Below are 19,922 nucleotides of genomic sequence, written 5' to 3' on the forward strand. Positions count from 1 at the left end.
GTAACCAGACCCTAGCTGCACCCTGCCCTTGCGTCATTAGCTCCCGGCCCTCACTCAGCCAACCGGAATCAGCCAAATCAGTGGTCCGAGTGAGCCCCCACCCCCTGACCCAAGCCCTATAAATTCTTTGTTCTTCCAAGACTCCGGGCTCTCTTGCTTCCTGTCACTCCACTGTGTCAGTGGGGGAGGCAGAGGGACCAAACTAGCTAGTTTGAATAAATGACTCTTTGCTTTTGCATCGGACTCGGCTCCCTGGTGGTCTGTCTTTGGGGATTTTGAAATCTGGGCATAACACATGTGAAATAATATTTTGAATGTACTGGGTAAAATAAAATATATTATTAAAATTGATTTCACCTTTCTTTTTTTGTTTTTAAACATCGTATTATGAGATTTGAGATTCTATACTAGGTTTGCATCTTTGGGATAGGACTCTTTGGACCATGAGGATCTTCCCATTTCCCGTCCACTTCTTTCCTTATTTACTGAGGGCACCCAAGTGATCCTGAACCCCGCTTTTCTGCTTTGGTTTCCTAATCCCTGCAGCTTTGTGTCTCCTTCCTCGGTGATGGCTTTATCTACTTTTTACAGTCGCTCCCATGAAGGGGTTTCCAGCTTCTGAAGGATAAGCCTCTTGCCCTTACAGCGGTGGGCTGGCAATTCCTAACTTGCCGCTAGAGGGAGCTGCGTCGCTGCGTGGTTGCCGAGCAACTGGTGACCCGGAAGAAGTTCTCCGCCTTCCAGAGGGGCGGTAGTTCGCTGGATGACTTCCGGCGGGGCGGGAGCTCGCTGGATGATTTCCGGCGGGGCGGGCGAAGTCGCGGCGATTCTGCTTTGGCGGCGGCGGCGGCGGCGGCGTAATGACCACGCTCCGGGCCTTCACCTGCGACGACCTGTTCCGCTTCAACAACATGTGAGTGAGATGCGCACTGGGCGAGCCTGGTGGCGCTCCCCCGCCCCCGGGCCGGGGTCCGAGGAGTCAACCCCGCCCGGCCGCCGCTGGTACCTCCCGGGGGGCTGCAGGGGCCGAGGCCAGGGCGGGGGCGGCCGCACGGGCTGCCCTGCTGACCTTGGCCGAGGCGCTCTAACTTCATCCCGCCGCCCCGCGTCCTCCGGTGGCTGTCAGGCTGCGCTGGGTGGGCGGAGGTGGGGGCGGCCTGGGAGCCCACGGCCGGCGCCCGGCCCTGCTGCCTCCTGGCCTGGGACCGGCTTCCCCTTGTCCTGGACACCCCAAAAGTCCTGGCCTGGAGGTCGCGGCGAGGTCAGCAGCTGATAGCGAAGTGTCTGATGCAGCCCCCCGGGTGGAGGCGGGTAACTTTAAAGGATGAAATGACGAGGTGACCAGGCCCCGCAGCGGTTCCCCCCGCAATGGGGTCGGGGCTTGGTTTTGTCCGGGTTCCCGGAGCGGCGCCCCCAGCCGGGCACCTTGCTTCTGCTGTGCAGCGCCAGGGCGGGGCATGCTGGTGCAGACCCATGTGTGGCAGTTTCTTTCAGTCCGAGTTGTCAGGATAGGTGACTTGCAGCTACCATACCCCCCCCCCACCCCCCCACCCCCGAACAAAACATTTTGTTATTTTTGAATTTGTGAACATTTAAAGAGTTGACAGTTTTACCTCGCACACCTGTGTGGCACATCAGCAGGATTCTACAGAGAACATGTTGCTACATTGGCTCCATTTGAGACATCCATCCCGTCATCCTTCCGTTTATCCCACATTCATCCATCCCTCCACCTACTAATCCCCCATCCACGTTTGAAAGGTGGACAGAATGTTTATAATAATGAAGAAGGAAGCTCCGGAGAAGGGAGGGGGAGTTAAGGTGGGAAAGCTGAGGCGTGGCGGGTTGCCTTGGAGACGAGTGTGCTGTGCCTGCAGTGGTGGGTCTGTAACTAAGTAGCCAGAGAGAAAGGGTGAAAGGACTTCTCCATTGTTGAGGGGCTTACACTCGATCCTGTTGGAAGGAGGTTCTGTTTGAAGCGGCATAACGGAGGCAGTTTGTGTGGGGCTCTCGCTGATCCCAGCGCTGGCACTGCAGTAGCATTTAATCCTCACAGTTCTCTGAGTAGGTGGTCTCATTACCCCATTTTACGTATGAGCAAACTGAGGGACTGAGAGCAAGCGAATTGTCCCAGGTGTGAGGGCCTTGCAGTGAGAGCGAGTCAAACAAGGAGTCTAATTAATCCAAGGAGATTGGCTACAGCCGTGGTTCTTAAAGAGTGGTCCCTGACCATTGGGAACGTTTTGGAAATGCAAATTCTCGGGTGTTTGAGAACCACTGCTCTGAAGCCGGAGCCCTTCAACACCGAGCTGTGTGGAATAGGAGGTATACCAGGCAGGTAAGCCATATAGGAGGTCTTGGCAATGGCCCAGAGGTGACAGCTCAACAAAGGCGTGGGTTTGGGTGGTTCAGGCCTGGGAGGTGACAGTGTGTCTTGAAACTTCAAAAATAGTAAAGGCAACGCCTCTTGGAGAATCAGTTTTAACTGAAAATCTGGGAAGGGACAACACTGTTTTATGTGAAGATGAGTTGAGTAGAAGGGATGGTTTTCTTCTGATAACCATCGTTCTGTTATCTATATCTGTGATATTCTGACTTTTATTTCATTTAGCATAATCTCAAGAGTTCATCTAGGTTGTCACAAATGGCAGTATTTCATTTCTTTAAGAGGAATAGTATTCCATTTTACAAAATTTATTGCTCTAGTAAAGTAATTTGATCATTAAGTCTATTATTAATAAGTGTCTTCTAATTGGTTTTTAATGAAAAAGTTCATTGTTATAAATAAGCATGAGATGTGCAGTAAGACATTAGATTTCAAAGACTCATTCAGCTTAATATGGCCTTTCATTGTACGTCACTAGAGGAGCTCCTCTTCCTTCCCATTTTCTCCTTTCTCACTTTGATTAGGGCACTTGGGTTGAGAACTCTGAGAATCACAGGAGTAGGTGTTGCAGGAAGAACGGAAAGAAGCAATGGATGTAGAAACATTAGAATTAACAAATAGTTTATCCTTAGAAAATTATCTGCATACCTACTTATGGAACCATACTAGTGAATGAAACAGGATAAAATACTATCTTTAGGGAATTTAGAGGGGAACACAAAATAAGAAAATACATGCAGAACTTAGTGTTCAGTACTAAGGAGATATGAGAGCAGTAAAGGGAAATAGGAGGCGAGTGAGGATTCAACTTTAGGTAGCATGTCAGGGAAGGTGTTACTGAGAAATACCTAGGGGAGAGGCGATGAGTCACGTGGATGTTAGGGTCGGGGAACTTGCAGGCAGAGAGAATAGTAAGTGCACAGATACCTTTCAGACCGAAGGGTCCAGTGTGGCTGGAGCAGAGTGAGTGGGAGGGTGAGGGGACGCGGTCACAGGCAAAGGGCTACATCTTGGAGAGGCCATCATAGGACTTGGGATTCTCTGTCAAGTGCACTGAGATACCAGGTGGAGAACTCAGGTAGGCAGCTGGGCATGCAAGTCTCAAGTTTAGATTTGGGCTAAAGATAGAAATTTGGGGGGGTTAACACTCTGTAGATGGTATTGAAACCAGGAGGCTAGTGATGTAAGTGCTGGAGTGGGTGTAGATAGAAAAAGGAGGCTCGGGGATGGTGCCCTAGGGCATCAAGTGTTAAGAGTGCAGACCTAGTGGCCCAGTGCGGTGGGAGGAAAACCTGATGGTGGGATCGTAGAAGCTGAGCAAGGGAAGCACTTCAGGTGGAGGGAGTGGGGGACTATGTCAAGAGCTGCTGATGGCTAATTGTGAAGTAGGTTTGTACACTTCTTCCAGAGGGAGTGGGGAATTGCAGGAGCAGGGTCCCTGGAAGTGCAAGGTAATGGGGTCTGCTTAACAGAACTCTAAGCATGGTCACAGGAGAACAAGTAGAGTAAGAGTTCAGTGGAGGGAACTTGCTGAAGCTTTTTTCTTGCTGTTGTATTTTCTTTGTGAAATAGGAAGCAGCTGAGATCCAGGAGGGGGTGGCCTGTTGGAGAGTTGAGGCAAGAGGAGAGAATGTGTTAGAGCAAGTGATTCTCCAGGTGTGCACCCGGGCCTCTCAAGATTGTTTTGGGGCTCTGCAAGGTCAGAGCTATTTTCATGATAACACTAAGATGGTTTTTTGCCTTTTGCACACTCATTCTCTCACAGGTGCATAGTGGAGTTTTCCAGATGTGTGATCTTACAACAGCAAGTATAACAGACAGATATGAGAATCCTGTCTTCTATTAGGCCAGACATTAAAAAGATCTGTAAAATTGTTAAAACAGTGCCATTCTTATCACGACCTTTTATTTTTTTCAAATACATCACACAACTTTATGGTAGGTCTGGGGAAATGCACTATTGGTAATAAATGGTGAAATAATTTATCTTTAGCAATGTAATTATATATGAAGAATGTAAGTGTGGATGCTCCCAAAGCAACACCATCCTAGTCCCTAGAGATTGGCTGATTGTACTTGCCTTCACACTGCTAGTTCAGGTAACACCACAACTGAACATCACTTTCTTCCTACTTTACAGTTCTCGGTGTTAATGATATTGGCAAGTTCATACAGAAAAATACAAGAAAAATGGCTTTTAAAAATTTATTGCTCTAGTAATTTGATCATTAAGTCTATTATCAGTATAATAAATGTCTGTCTTCTAATTGATGGTTTTTAATGAAAAAGTTCATTGTTACCTTTCAGAGAAAGTGCTGAGCACAGCGTCAGCCCATAACAGGCAGTTGGTATTACTCTCCCTTTCCCATAAGCAGTGTTCATATTTATAACAAGGGTCTTTCTACACAGCAGCAAAACCAAAGTGGTCAGTTTTTATTCACCCTCCCACCAAGAGAGGAACTGATCATGCGTGAAAGACCTCTTTTCTACGTTTAGGCTTTGGTGTTCATTTTAACTTGATTTTACTTTAAAAAAAATTTATTGGGGTAACATTGGTTAATAAGATTACATAACTTTCAGGTGTACAGCATTTGACACCTGTGTATTCTATGGTGTGCTCCCCATCTGAAGTGTAGTTTCCTTCTGTTAACCATGTTTGACCCCCTTTATCCACTTCACCATCACCCCATCCCACTTCTGATAACCACCATTCTGTTATCTATATCTGTGATATTCTGACTTACTTCATTTAGCATAATATTCTCAAGAGTTCATCTATGTTGTCACAAATGGCAGTATTTCATTTCTTTAAGATGAATAGTATTCCATTTTACATATATACCACATCACCTTTGTCCAAGCATTCATCAGTGGATACTTAGGTTGTTTTCATGTCTTAGCTATTGTAAATAATGCTGCATTGAAAGTAGAGGCACATATATCTTAATGCAGAAGTATTTTTATATTTTTTGGATAAATACCCAGAAGAATAATTGTTGGATCATTTGATAGTTCTATTCTTAGTTTTTTTGAGGATTTTTTTTTTGTTTTCTATAGTAACTATACTAATTTACCTTCCCACCTACAGTATACAAGGGTTTCCTTTTCTCTATATCATCCAACATATATTTTTTGTCTTTTTTATAATAGGCATTCTTACAGGTGTGAGGTGATTTCTTTCTGCTTTATTTCACTTGCATTTGGGATCAAATTCAGAAAAACATTTCTGAGACCAATGTCCATAAATTTAGTGCCTATGTATTCTTCTATGTATTTTATTATTTCAGGTATTACATTCAAATCTTTAATCCATTTTGATTAATTTTGTGTATGGTATAAGATAGTAGTTTAGTTTCTTTCATTCTTTTGCATATGGCTGTTCAGTTTTCCCAACACCATTTCTTTTTCCATTGTATAGTCTTGGCTCCTTTGTCAAAAATTAGTTGCGTGTGTGTGTGTGTGTGTGTGTGTGTGTGTGTGTGTGTATGTATGTATAATAAAAGCCTAATATGCTAAGTGTCCGGCCATCCAGTCAGCTGTTCAACCAATCAAAGCATAATATGCTAATGATATGCTAAGGCTGCTCAGCCACTTGCTGTGACGTGCACTGACCACCAGGGGGCATACAGTCGACTGGTCAACCAGTCGCTATGTCGTGCACTGACCACCGGGGGTAGATGCTCCGACCAGTAGGTTAGCTTGCTGCTGGCGTCCGGCTGATTGGGACTGAGCAAGATGGGACATGGCCTGGAGCCTTCCCACCATCCCTCCCCAGCTGGCCAACCTCCTGCATCCTTCCCCAACCCCAATCGTGCACTGGTGGGGTCGCTTGGCCTGGCCTGTGCCCTCTCGCAATCCAGGACCCCTTGGGGGATGTAGGGAGAGCCGGTTTCAGCCCAGTGGTGGAAAAAACGAGCAGTCACTATGACATGCACTGACCACCAGAGGGCAGACACTCAATGCAGGAGCTGCCCCTGGTGGTCAGTGCGCTCAGCCAGAAGCCAGGCTCACGGCTGGCGAGCACAGCGGCAGTGGTGGGAGCCTCTTCCACCTCCACAGCAGTCAGACATCCCTGAGGGCTCCTGGACTGCAAGAGGACGCAGGCCAGGCTGAGGGATGCGTGTCCCCCCCCCCCCCCAGGGCATGAATTTCGTGCACCCGGCCTCGTGTGTGTGTGTGTGTGTGTGTGTGTGTGTCTGTCTGTCTGTCTGGGTCTATTTCTGGGCTCTCAGTTCTCTTCCATTGGTCTATGTATCTATGTTTCTGCACATACCATACTATTTTGATTATTATAGTTTCATAGTATTGTTTGAAGTCAGAAAGTGTGAAAGTGTGATACTTCCAGCTTTGTTAATTTGTCACAGGATTACTTTGGCTATTTGGGGTCTTTTGTGGTTTTTTAAAAACATTTATTCATGTGAAATGGGTGAAATGGGTTAAAAGGTACAAAACTTCCAGTTATAAAATAAATAAGTCATGGGTATATAATGGATAGTATGGTGAGTATAACTAATGATACTGTATTGCATACTTAAAAATTGCTCAGTGAGTAGATCTTAAAAGTTCTCACCACAATAACATTTTTGCAACTGTCATTTTGCAGTATGGCCATTAGGTAATTTAAACCATCCTCCTGAGCCCTAAAGTTGGTTTTAAAGTGGATTTTGCATGTTTTGATTTCCTTGTGCATATTATTTTTAGTTTTAATGGGCTTATTTAAACTAGTTTTGTAAACACTGCTTACTACTGTCTTTTCTCATTTTTTTTCAGTAACTTGGATCCACTTACAGAAACTGTATCCTTTTTTAAAAAAAAAAAAAGTTAAATGAAGGCTTACTAAAAGGAAAATAGAGAAACAAAGGAAAAAAATAGACTAGTACTGAAAAACTTTAAAACCTTTAGATCTGGAAACATCATAAACAACATTGTAAGCAATTTAAATAAACAGGGAAGAAGATTTGTCTTAAACTTGCCTAACAAGTTGCTAATATGGTGACCTCATAAACCTGTAACAGTACAGCTACACTGCCCAGCTTCCCCTCAGTAGTATGGGTGTACACAACAGAAAGTAGTGAGTTCAGCAAGATGGGTTATTTCTGTGTGTTCTGAATGAAGTCTAGAAATGATGAGCAGTCTAGGGCAGGTGGTGGTTCCATGTAGTCACCAGTGACCAGGTTCTGCACTTGAACCACTCTGCCATTCCCAGGGTGGCCTTGGCCTTCCTATTCCATGGCTGCCAGAGCAGACAGCATCACATCCATGTTGCTGGCAGAAGGATCAACAGAGGGGAAGGTAAAAATATTGTTCGCTGTATCTCGTTGATCAGCACCTGCCTCACTTACGTAGCTGTAAGAGTCCCAGAATGTGCCTACTTTAAATTGGGGCTTATTACTAAAGTGAAGAGAGGATTTGGGGTAACAATGAGCAGTATCTATCTGGATTATGTTGCACTAACAGACAACCCCCACATCCCGAGTGGCTTAAAACACAAAGTTGGATTTCTGGGTTATCCATGTCCATTGTGGGGGCGGGGGGGGGTGGGATATTAACTGATAATTCAATATAAGAGGCTAGTGAACATATTAGTTCAGTCTTACCAGTCAGAAGACGTGAAATACAACCAAAATAAAATGTGATGTTTTACTTATCAAAATATCTAGAATTAAAAAAAGATAAAACTCAGTGCTGATGAGGGTGAGGTTACAGGAACATTCTCATAAATTGCTAGTGATGGTATAAACTGCAAGAATTTTTTGGAAGTCACTTTAGCAATGTAATTTATTTTATTTTATTGATTTCAGAGAGGAAGGGAGAGAAACATCAATGATGAGAGAGAATCATTGACTGGCTGCCTCCTGCATGCCCCACACTGGGGATCGAGCCCTGAATCCTGGCATGTGCCCTTGACCCAAATCAAACCTGGGACCCTTCAGTCCACAGGCCGATGCTCTATCCATTGAGCAAAACCGGCTAGGGTGGCAATGTAATTCTTAGTAATTCCAATTCCTAGAAGCAGAAAATAATAAGCAACAGAGGCAGTTATGTCAGGGCATGACAAACTAAGGTGCAAGAGCGAAGTTTGCACACTGCCTGTTTTTATAAACAGTTTTACTGGGACACAGATATACTGAGTAATTTTCTATTACATATGGTCTTTTCCATGGCTTCACAGTTTGAGTAGTTGCAACAGAGACCATATGGACCACACAGCCTAGAATATTTACTATCTGGCCCTTTACAGAAAATGTTTTTTAACCCCTTAGTTATGTCATTACAAAAATATTTATTGCTGTTATTAAAAATTGGGGATAACATTCATTCACAACGATAAGGAAATGACTAAATAAATTAATCTCTATTCATAAAGTATTTTAAAAAGTTTGAGAATGTGGAAACAACCCAGACATCCACTGTCAAGAGATCGTATATTTAAATTGTCTTTTCACACAGTGGAACACTATACAGCAGTAAAAACGAATGGTAGGTAGTTTTACTATTTTTAGTTTTAATGGGCTACGTATCAAAAACAGAGTTGAGTGGAAAAACCAAAAACAGGGACTCTGAAGTTTTCATTTATATTTTAAAAACTATGACCTATTAAAGACCTTTCCACGTTTAAAAATAGTAAAAGGATTTTGAAGAATTTTGAATGACACAAATTTTCACCATAAAATAAGGGAAGTATTAGGATGCATATCAACTTAACATGGTTTCCAGTTACCTGAAAAATTTACAGTAAAAGTCTCATAATCTACGTGAAGCCATATTTGAAAGGAACCTGCCAACTCCTAGTGGTTGATAAGTGGGCACACTGGAGGAGACAGTTAGGGTGTGTTTTAAGGCTGCATGGTAGGAAGACTGACTGGCCTGTCATTTTAGGGGTTAAGTTTGAAGAGTATTGAAAATAAAGCTTGTCCTTCAGAGGAGAGTTTGAAGAATTTACTAAACATGTTTTCCAGGAACTTAAAATATATATATGATCGATGATGTCCCTTCATGGAATTGTATCAGCAAGCTGACATTAAGGAGAAATAAACAGTTTATTATAGAGAAGAAATTTCTCATCCAAAAATATAGAAATCTGTATACCTCTGCCACAATTGATACACATGAACTGTACAAATTTACACCAGTTCATAATGTACCAAATAAAAAACTACAAAGTACTTCATTTTAAAGTTACTTTCACAGTCTCTTAGTTGAAGCTAAAGTAGTCATTAATTTTCCAGTGCAATTATGGAAAAATGAACATACTGAGCATCTATGTATGAAGTGCCAGGGATAGAGTAAACATTACTCATAGTTTTAAGGGGAGACAGATTGTAAACAAATAAGAATATCCGGTGAGGCTAAGTGCTATGCAGAGATTTAGATACAATGAGTCCTCGTTCAGTTTTCTGTTGGATGGTGTGGTTTCCATTCACATTTGAAGTGGTATGTTCAGGTACATTGTTAAAAAATTAGTGCTAATCTAAATATTTCCTGTAATGATATGATTATAGAAAACATACATATATAGAGCTGGGGATAAAGCAACAACATACTTATTAAGGGGAACTTTCTTTATCCCTTTTATGAAGAACTTGTTACTGCCCGTCATTCTTCACACTCCTTAACAAGACTCTAGTATGGGATTCCTTTTTATTTACAGTATCTTGCCCATTGGCCAGAGTATTTCATTGTTGCAGAGGCACCTGGTGGAGAGTTAATGGGCTATAGTAAGTATAATGCCACCAGTACTGTTTTGGATAGGAGTTAAGATTTTAATATGGGTTTAAACTGGTTTAGAATGATAAAGAATTGAAAGTATAATCACGATGTCTATAATTTCTTTCCTTTTAACCATTAGAAACTCAGTGATCCCTTCTACGTTAGGCATTGTGCTAGGTCCAGCTGTTACAGCAGTGAACCAACCAAACAGGGTCTCAGTCTTCTTGGATCTTTCAAACTATATATATGTTAAGTTTCTACATAGTTTATTTGGTACATAATACAAGGATTGTATTATTAACAAAAACTTAGCTATTGATTGTCTCAGTTATGTATACATATACACATACCCACACATATACCTATGTGAAATATAGATATTTTTAAAAATACACATTCTGATTCTGTGTTCAAAATTAGTTATGTTTTTAGTATATCATTCCTTTAAAAAAAACTTTCTAATTCCGATTCTACAACTAGATTTAGCATGACATTTATAAGTGAAATTCAGATAAAAGCACTATTAAGCATTAAGTAGATGACTTTAAGATTTAAAAACTAAAGGTTTGTCATTAGTTTCCTTTATAATAAAAATGTACCAAACAGTAATTCTATATTTATGTGTAAACCCCTGTGTTTATTAATGAATGCCATCTTTTGTTGACAGTTATGGGTAAAGCAGAAGGCTCAGTTGCTAGGGAAGAATGGCATGGGCATGTCACAGCTCTGTCTGTTGCCCCAGAATTTCGACGCCTTGGTTTGGCTGCTAAACTTATGGAGTTATTAGAGGAAATCTCAGAAAGGTGAGGTCCTATTTTTCTAATAGTTTATGAACCCTGATCATTTGATTTTTCTCTGTGAACATTTATAAGACTTTTCCCCTTCAGGCTGAGTAAATATAATGCATTACAACTTAGAGAAGTTTCATTTTTAGCCTCCAGTAGACCTTACAACAATTCTGTAACATATTCAGAATGGCATTGTCCCTATTTTGCCACTGAGGAACATTAAAGCAAAATAAGTGACTTACCACAGGCTTACAAGCTGGGTAATTCGTGGAATCAAATACTAGCCCTCAAAGTTTGTTTTTTTTTCACTATTCTTGCCACTATGGGAGATATTCCCATATTCTTTGTTAACATTGCCCTTGGCATCATAATGATTTTTTCACAGTGCCCTTGACCAAACGGAAAACAGTTTAGTCTTAAGCAGTTATGCCCTGATTAATAAGTATTTATGGCCTAACAACCTAGTAGCTATTTAGAAGAAAAGTAAACTGAAAGAAAAAATATTTTATTTCATTGTTAAATAATTGTGGTTATTGACTAATGAGATGTGTGCTCTTGTTGGGTATTGTATTCCTTTTCAAACCCTGGAAATGGATTGATACAACCACCCGCATTCCTGTTTCACATTGGTTTTCATGTGGTACTTTATTTTTTTAATCATAGGAACTGCCCAAAATCTAGCCTCATAAAGGTAGTCATCAAAAGGGATGTAACATGATGTAATGTTGTATTCTCGATTACATCAAAATAGTGGTTTGTTAGTGTCTGATATGTAAGGTTTGTCTGTGTTTTCCTCGAACATTTGAAATATCCTGCAGCACCTCTGAGTTTTGGGCACACTGGGGCGCCCTGGAGCAGTTTGGGGAACTGCCAACATTATGGCTTTTAAAAAAAGACCTATTGTATATATTAAACATCCTCATTAAGTGAGATTAAAGTAATACAGTAAAGAGAAAACCCCTCCTGCCAGCCCATTCTAGAATAGATATGAGATGTGTGTATAAAGTTTAACCAGTTGCCAAGCTGCCATTTTTTCCTTTACTCTAAATACTTAAAAGTATATAGGAAAGGGAATAGCTACTGAGAAGCACTCGAGGCTTTACACTTAATTAATGGAATTAATAAATATAAGTTTTAAAATAACCCAGGCTTAATAATGCTCCTAGCCAAAGTGGTGGCAAGAGGAACTCGAGCTCATTCAGAGAAGAGAGGAAATGGTGTTAGCCAAAAAGGAAATGAACTCTAGTCCTTAAGAATACCTAAGATTTAAGTGATCTTTATTTGTATGGATATGTGTGTATATACCAATATCCATCCATACATCTATACATGTATACATTAAAAATAGAAACAGTATGTAACTTCAAAACAAGTAGGGAAAAAACAGAATGACAAATCATTTTAAAAGAAGAAAGAAAAAGGAAATTAAAATGACAAAATAAATAAGCATGAATTAAGATGATAGCTGTGAATCAAATATTTTCACTAATTTCAACAGTAAACGTCAATAGATTAATGAGTCCAATTAAAAGGACATTATGCTAAGTGAAATAAGCTAGTTACAGAAAGACAAATACTGTATGATCCCACTTACATAAGGTATCTAAAATAAATTCATAGAATCAAAGAGTGGAATGGTGGTGGCCAAGGGTTGGGCGTATGGGGAAGTAGGGAGTTAATAATCAGCATAAAGTTTCAGTTAAACAAGATGAAAAAGCTGGAGTCTGCTATACAGCATTGTACCTGTAGTCAGCAATAATGTACATTTACAATTTATTAAGATCTCATGTTGTGTTATGAAATAAAATTGAAAAGTAAAATAAAATTGAAAAAAAGGAGACTGTTAGGGCTATTTACAAGAAATATATGTAAAGATTAGATATAGAAAGATTGAAAGTAATTTTTAAAATTATACAAATTCTAATCAAGACAGTTGGTATACTTAAATGAACAGTTGTCACAGTATAGTTCAATAATTACCAGCTTAAAAAGAGTCATTGCATATTGATAAAAGATTTAGTCCATCAGGAAGATGTAATAAAAAAATTTACATACTCAATGATATATTCAATGTAAAAATGCACCACTTGGCAAAACTATACTGAGAAATAGACAAATCATCACCATAATGGGAGGTGTGTCTTTCTAATTACTAGGCCAATTAGACAAATTAAGGATATAGAACAGGGGTCAACAAATTTTTTCTGGGCCAAATAGTAAATATTTAGGCGTTGTGGGCTACCTAAGGTCTCTACTATGTGTTTGTGTGTGTGTGTAACAATCCTTTAAAATTATAAAAAACATTCTTAGTTCGAGAGCAACAAAAAATAAGTTGTGAGCTGACCTCTGACTTCAAGAATTTCAATCAGCCAAAAATCTTTCCACATAGAATACTGGCTTTTCTGGCAAAAATTTTTACCATTCTAATTAAGAAATAATGACTGTAAGTTCAATTTTCCACAAAGAGGGAACATTCTTCAACTTATTTTTTAAGGCTAGGATAACCTTGATAATAAAATCTGACAAGAATTAGAAAGGAAATTTGAGGGAAATCTCATTACACATGCAGAAATCCCAGTAAAATCTTAAAGAGGATGCTATATCAAGGGAAGGTTATTTTAACATTAGAAAATCTGTAAGTATATTCCACCACTGTAATAGATGAAAGGAGAACTATTATTTAAGTAAATGCAAAAAATGCATTGATAAAATTCAGTATTCATTCATGATTAAAAACTTGATCAAACTAGGAAGTAGGAGAGAACTTCCTTAAACTGAAGAGTATCTGTGAAAAACCTGTGGTAAATATTGGTGGTGATGCATGCTTTCCTTTTAAAATCTGGGACAAGATAAAGACACCTATAGTTAGCCCCTCTTTAGTAATATATTGAAAATACTAGACAGCACCAGTAAACCAAGAAAAAATAAGAGGATTGGAAAAAACAAACTTACTTTGCAAAGATAAGATTGGGCAGATAGGAAACTCATTAAGAAGCTACAAGTAAATGTTTAGACCAGTGATTTTCAACCTTTTTCATTTTGTGGCACACATTAATTACTAAAATTCTGTGGCACACCAAAATAATTTTGCCGATCTGACAAAAAAAGTGTGATTTTGATTCATTTACACCAGATGGCTATTGTTGTGTTGGCTGTTGTTTTTTGACAAGTGCATTTTGATGCCACTGCAAATGGCATCTTTTTCTAAATCTTACCATTTGTATAGAAATCAACTGAACTTTATACTGATGTTAAAAATGGCACACTGGTGTGCTCAAAGAATTTTTAAAACATGCAATACCTGACTTTTAGGGACACTAACATCTTTTCCCCAGTGGTTCTCAACCTTCCTAATGCCGGGAACCTTTAATACAGTTCCTCATGTTGTGGTGACCCCCAATTTCATTGTTACAAATTGAACATAATTAAAGCATAGTGATTAATCACAAAAACAATATGTAGTTATATATGTGTTTTCCAATGGTCTTAGAGGACCCCTGTGAAAGGGTCGTCCGATCCCCAAAGGGGTCGCGAACCACAGGTTGAAACGCTCTATATGTTTCAGAATCAATGTAAATCCCACAAAAAGTACCTGAGATATTTTTACTGCAATTACATGGGCTCTTGAACCAATTACCAGTTTACTATATTAACTCCTTTATGCACTGTGGTTTATCTCTGCATTTAGATCAGTAGTTTCCAACCTTTTTTTTGCCATACCCCACCTAAGCATCTCTAAAATCCTGATGCCCCTTCTGTGACATATAATTCTTATTATATTAAAAGTGAACTCTTATTGATGTGGAGGAAGCCTAAAAGGCCATTAACTTGCATCCATGAAAGAAAAACAAAAGAACAAACGGACAGTTGAAGTACTGAGGAAGAAATCACTAAGAAATTGTTAAAAAAATATGAAGTGATATTAAAAAATAGCAAAGTTTCAAAACATAATAGAGAACTGAAATGCATAAATGTCACAATATATATTTATATACTGTATATGAGGACCCTAGAACCATAAAAAATGCAAAAAATTCAGTGTTAATAACTCATTCTCGAATTGCCTTCCTTAAAAATCAAATTGCCCCATGCTGGGAACCACTTATTTAGATGGATCATCTTTAATGTCTCTCAAAGTTTTATCAACTTTAGAGATCTTGCAGCTTTTGTTAGATTTTTTTCCTAAAGGTTTAGTGCAGTGGTTCTCAACCTGTGGGTCGTGACCCCTTCACAGGGGTCGCCTAAAACCATTGGAAAACACATATATAATTACATACTGTTTTTGTGATTAATCACTATGCTTTAATTATGTTCAATTTGTAACAATGAAATTGGGGGTCACCACAACAGGAGGAACTGTATTAAAGGGCCGCGGCATTAGGAAGGTTGAGAATCACTGGTATAGAGGAATGGTTAAGAGCCTAAGAGAGACAATATATTCCTGAACAACAAAATGGGTGGATTTGCCCCTTTAGATATCACAGATATTAACCTGTAATGAGTAAGACTCACGTGTGTTCGGGCTGGAGTAAAGCTGTAATGAGTGAGACTGTTCGGACTGGTGTAGTTGTCTAGAGCAGTGGAACAGAATTTGAGAAACAGATCCAGGAATACATGAATTTTTACATACCTCAGAGGAGGCAGTTGTCTTGAGTGATGAAAGGATACACTTTTCAGTGAAAAGTGGTGGCACAATAGGATATCCATATGGGGGAAAAAATTTTCCCAGATTACCATCTTACTATATACAAATCAGTTCCACATTTATTAAAAACCTAGATGTGAAAAGCAAAATTAACAAGCCCTTTGAAGTTAATACAGGAGAGCGTCTCCCTAAGTTCAAGGTAGAAAAGAACTTCTGAATCAAGCCATAAAAAATGCCAACTGTAAAGGAAAAGTTCATATACAGTAGTCCTTGGGCTAAGTCGGAGATCGGTTCCTACAGCACCACGTAATGTGATTTTCACCATAAGTCGGAAATCACCTACATAAGCACCTACGTCACTCACATGGAACACATACACAGCAGTAATGAAGTGAAACAGTAAAAAAAATTTAAAAGAAAGATAATTCCTGACCTTTACTTGTGGCAAATAAATAAAAAACATAAAGCACATATGTACATATGTCAAAATGACGACTTTTTTTAAAATAAATAAATGGGAGATGGCGATGTAACCATGAAGTCTGACGTAACCCGAGGACTATCTGTATTCAAGTTCATTGAAGTGAAGTAATTTTGTTCATCAAAAAATACATAAAGATAATGACAAGACTAGCCACAAACTGGAAAAAGATAGCAAATTGGAAAAAAGATGTTACATCCTTTACACAATGTTGAATATCCAGCATACCAAACTATAGCATAGGGGAGGAAAAAGAAAAATGTTTCAGAGACCAATAGAGACTTCAGAACCAGAAATCTAAATGGCTAGCAAAAATATATTCAGCCTTGTTAGTAATCCAAAATGCCAATTAATATCCCTGAGGTACTATTATACTGTAAGATTTTCAAGCAAAAAGTCTGATGCAAAAAGCCTTGGTAGTATGGCACTGGAGTCTTACCCATTTCTGTGGGAGTTTAAGGGGCACAGTAAGTTGAGAAACAGATATTATTTAACAAGTTGAAGAAGTGTGCACCTCGACGAGCCAGCAATAGACTTGAGTATTGTATGACTCACTGGTAAAATGGGCATGTCAATTACTATGACATAAAACACACAGTAATTTTTTAAGCCAGTTAGCAGAATTGTGGAAAAAATGTTTTAAATTTTATATTTTAAGAAAATATGTACTATAGGTTTTGAAATATTAGTATGCAGACAGAAAGTTATCTTTTTATACAGTGAAACAGTTGTTATAAATCCTCAGCAATATATTTTTTTAAGTTGATTTATGATGTAATCACCTGCAAGGTCCTATTACTGCCATTCTATTAAAAGTAGTCAAAGTAAAAGCAAGTATTGTTTTTAAAAATACATGTATCTATTTTTTTTCTATGGTTTCTCACATGGTAACATTTTCCTTTCTTTTTAAAAAAAGAAAAGGTGGATTTTTTGTTGATCTCTTTGTAAGAGTATCTAACCAAGTTGCAGTCAACATGTACAAGCAGCTGGGCTACAGTGTATACAGGACGGTCATAGAGTACTATTCAGCCAGCAACGGGGAGCCCGACGAGGATGCTTATGGTAAGCTGTCTTTGGCAAAATCCCAAAGAGGAAGCTGAACATTTACATTCATTCTACAGACTGAAATATCTAATTATTTTAATAAACTTAAAAGAATCATATTTGTTGGACTTATTATATAAATTTCCTTTAACCTGCCTTTAGGAACCTACCACTAATTAGCTTATATTAACTAACCAATGACTAGTTACTATGTTATTGTCTTACTATGTTACTTTACTAAGATTCTGTCAAAAGAACATTTGTATGTCAAAAGAACATTTGTATGAAGAGCTGAATCCCAGTTGGGCTTTGGTTATTACCCTCTGGTTACTGGTGATTGAGTCTCACTTGTATAAAGACATTTCCCTTATGCCGAGACCCTTTAATACAGTTCCTCATGTTGTGATGACCCCCAATTTCATTGTTACAAATTGAACATAATTAAAGCATAATGATTAATCACAAAAACAATATGTAATTATATGTGTTTTCCAATGGTCTTAGACAACCCCTGTGAAAGGGTCGTTCAACCCCCAAAGGGGTCGCAACCCACAGGTTGAGAACCGCTGCCTTAGATTATGGTGAAAGGGGAGATAAGGGGCAAAACCTCTTGTGGGAACTTTTCCTGTACACTTTAAATTTAATATAAAATTATTGAAATTTGGGTACTTTAATTAAATTTTGTTTCCTAACAGATATGAGGAAAGCACTTTCCAGGGACACTGAGAAGAAATCCATCATACCGTTACCTCATCCTGTGAGACCTGAAGACATTGAATAACCATGGGCAGTGGTTCTTAGGTTGATGCTCCAGATATTTTATGGACAATATTATTTTCATTGGATGGCATTAGAGTTCTGTTAGAGAAAAGTGCTCATTTAGATCTTAAAGACTTCAAGAAAATGTTTTAAATTTTACTGTTTCCAGGTAGCAACATCATACCTACTGAAGCTGTCCACTGTAATAAAATTCAGTCAGAAAGGCAGCTAAGTCAGATGGAAACATTCTGTCAGAGTTCATAATATTCACTATATGCTAGGGGGAAAAAGGCCCCAATCTCCTCATAAATTCTATGCCTGAGAACCACTGCTGCATATATATATATATATATATATTTTATTTTGTATTGAACTATTGATTGAAGCTTTAAAACCATATATGAAATGTTAAATCTAAGATGTATAATAAAGTGCACTGTTGACTCTATAAATGTTTTTTGGAAGTTTATAAAACTAAATTAAGATTGAGAAAGCATCATTTAGGATATGCTTATTTATTTATATATAAAACATTTTTTAAATGCATACTTGAAACAGTTCCTGACCAGCATACTTAAGCTTCCTTATTTCAAAATAAATTCTTCCCAGTTACTGTTTTCATACTGTTAGTTCTAGATCCTTTCCGTATCTCATATATATTTTGCTTAAATCATGCCTTTGAAATTATAAAAAGATGTTGAGGTTTATTTAAAGGGGAAAAAGAACCTAAATCCTAAAGGCCATGTAACTAGATCATAGACCAACAACATACTTTCATGTGTAGTTTTCATCACCTGTAATATCTGAAAACATGGAGTAAAAGAAGTAAAGAAAATCCCACAGAAATGATTACTAAAAAACTGCTACTTTTGAAAGGACTTACTTTGGTAGCGTTGAAAGAGTGAACAAGAAATGAATCCTTTATGTTCTACCGTTAGAGAATAACTTTTTCCTTCATGCATTACACTCTGGTACTTCCCAGGAAGTGTTGACTTTTCATTGATCAGATTTTTTTTCTTATGCATACATGCAACATAAACATAATTTTAGCAAGACTCTATGATCAGTCACTTTTATTAGCATTTTGGCCTGTTTTCATCTCACCCTTTGACATTGTGCACTTTGCCAAAGGATATTAAAATCACAAATACTCCTCACTGACTAGGCAGACCTCACTACTCAATAGTCAGAACCTGATACCCAACAGCTGATACTGGTCCAATGAACCAGTGAGACTGAAAACAGTTGCCTTTTATCCTAACAGTCCTATTTTATTCTGCCCTTAAAAAATCACAAACTATCTTATTTTCAAGATACAATTTAGTAACATTAACTAGCTTTTATTCCTGTGGGTAACATATTTGCAAACTTAATAATAAATTTGCAGATAATAAATTTGCTAATTCTCCTTATAAGTGAAAAAGTCTTAGAGATAAATAGTTCTATAACCTGGGCAGTCAACAGAGCAAAAAAAGATAGTTAAAGGAAACAATTTCAGATCAGTTAATTAAGGCAGTTATTTTTTGCTTGAGAATGTGAGCAATGTATCATCCAAATGCTATTATTATTCTCCTTGTGCTATTAAGTTTCATTGAGCTTAGTAGGACACTGAGAGATACTTACTGGTACTCTAGGTAGAAATGACTCCCTCGTCCAGCGAGTTTGGGGAACATGCCAGCATTGTTGCTGTTAATTCATATATATATGGTAGCATATCAAAGGCTCTGAACAGCCTATAAAGAAATTTAGTTAATAAGGCTTAACCCTTAATCTAGGGTTTCCCAAACTTGAGTATGGGATATTGTTTTTCATGGCACACCTATTACTGTTTTTTAAACAAGCCATTACAGAGTTCAACCAGTCCGGGAAATTGATTAGGGCATAACTGGAATTTGACTAATATGTTCTTGGTAAAAAAGATCGTTTAGAAATATAGTCACTGTAAATTATTTTCCAATTAATGTTTTGAAAAGTACTTAGCATAAATGGCCATGAAAGTAAGGATTTTAGAAGTTAAATTAATCCAAGCACATTCAATTCTATAAGGAATGAACATATTTAAGCAAGTGGCCAGGAATGAACATTTTATTGAGCACTTACTATGCATTA

The 19,922-nt window shown here is 38.5% G+C and overlaps 1 protein-coding gene across 5 annotated transcripts; it reads left to right on the top strand.

Moving 5' to 3' along the window:
* Positions 1–756: 756 nt before the first annotated feature.
* Positions 757–18,261, top strand: NAA20 (N(alpha)-acetyltransferase 20, NatB catalytic subunit). 5 transcript variants are annotated; one of them, XM_023761283.1, is made up of 7 exons: positions 810–913; positions 7,157–7,181; positions 7,627–7,678; positions 10,038–10,104; positions 10,764–10,899; positions 16,927–17,072; positions 17,750–18,261. In XM_023761283.1, the coding sequence occupies exons 3-7, from the start codon at positions 7,646–7,648 to the stop codon at positions 17,833–17,835; spliced, it is 468 nt and encodes a 155-aa protein (XP_023617051.1). In that variant the 5' UTR covers positions 810–913; positions 7,157–7,181; positions 7,627–7,645; the 3' UTR covers positions 17,836–18,261. The 5 variants fall into 5 exon arrangements, with proteins under 5 accessions (XP_006097588.1, XP_006097586.1, XP_006097585.1 ...); XM_006097524.3 differs by lacking the exon at positions 10,038–10,104 and having other exon boundaries at positions 760–913; XM_006097523.3 differs by lacking the exon at positions 7,627–7,678 and having other exon boundaries at positions 762–913; positions 10,014–10,104.
* The last annotated feature ends 1,661 nt before the right edge of the window (positions 18,262–19,922 follow it).

Source organism: Myotis lucifugus, unplaced genomic scaffold (genome assembly GCF_000147115.1).
Source record: "Myotis lucifugus unplaced genomic scaffold, Myoluc2.0 scaffold_205, whole genome shotgun sequence".
Lineage (NCBI taxonomy): Eukaryota > Metazoa > Chordata > Mammalia > Chiroptera > Vespertilionidae > Myotis > Myotis lucifugus.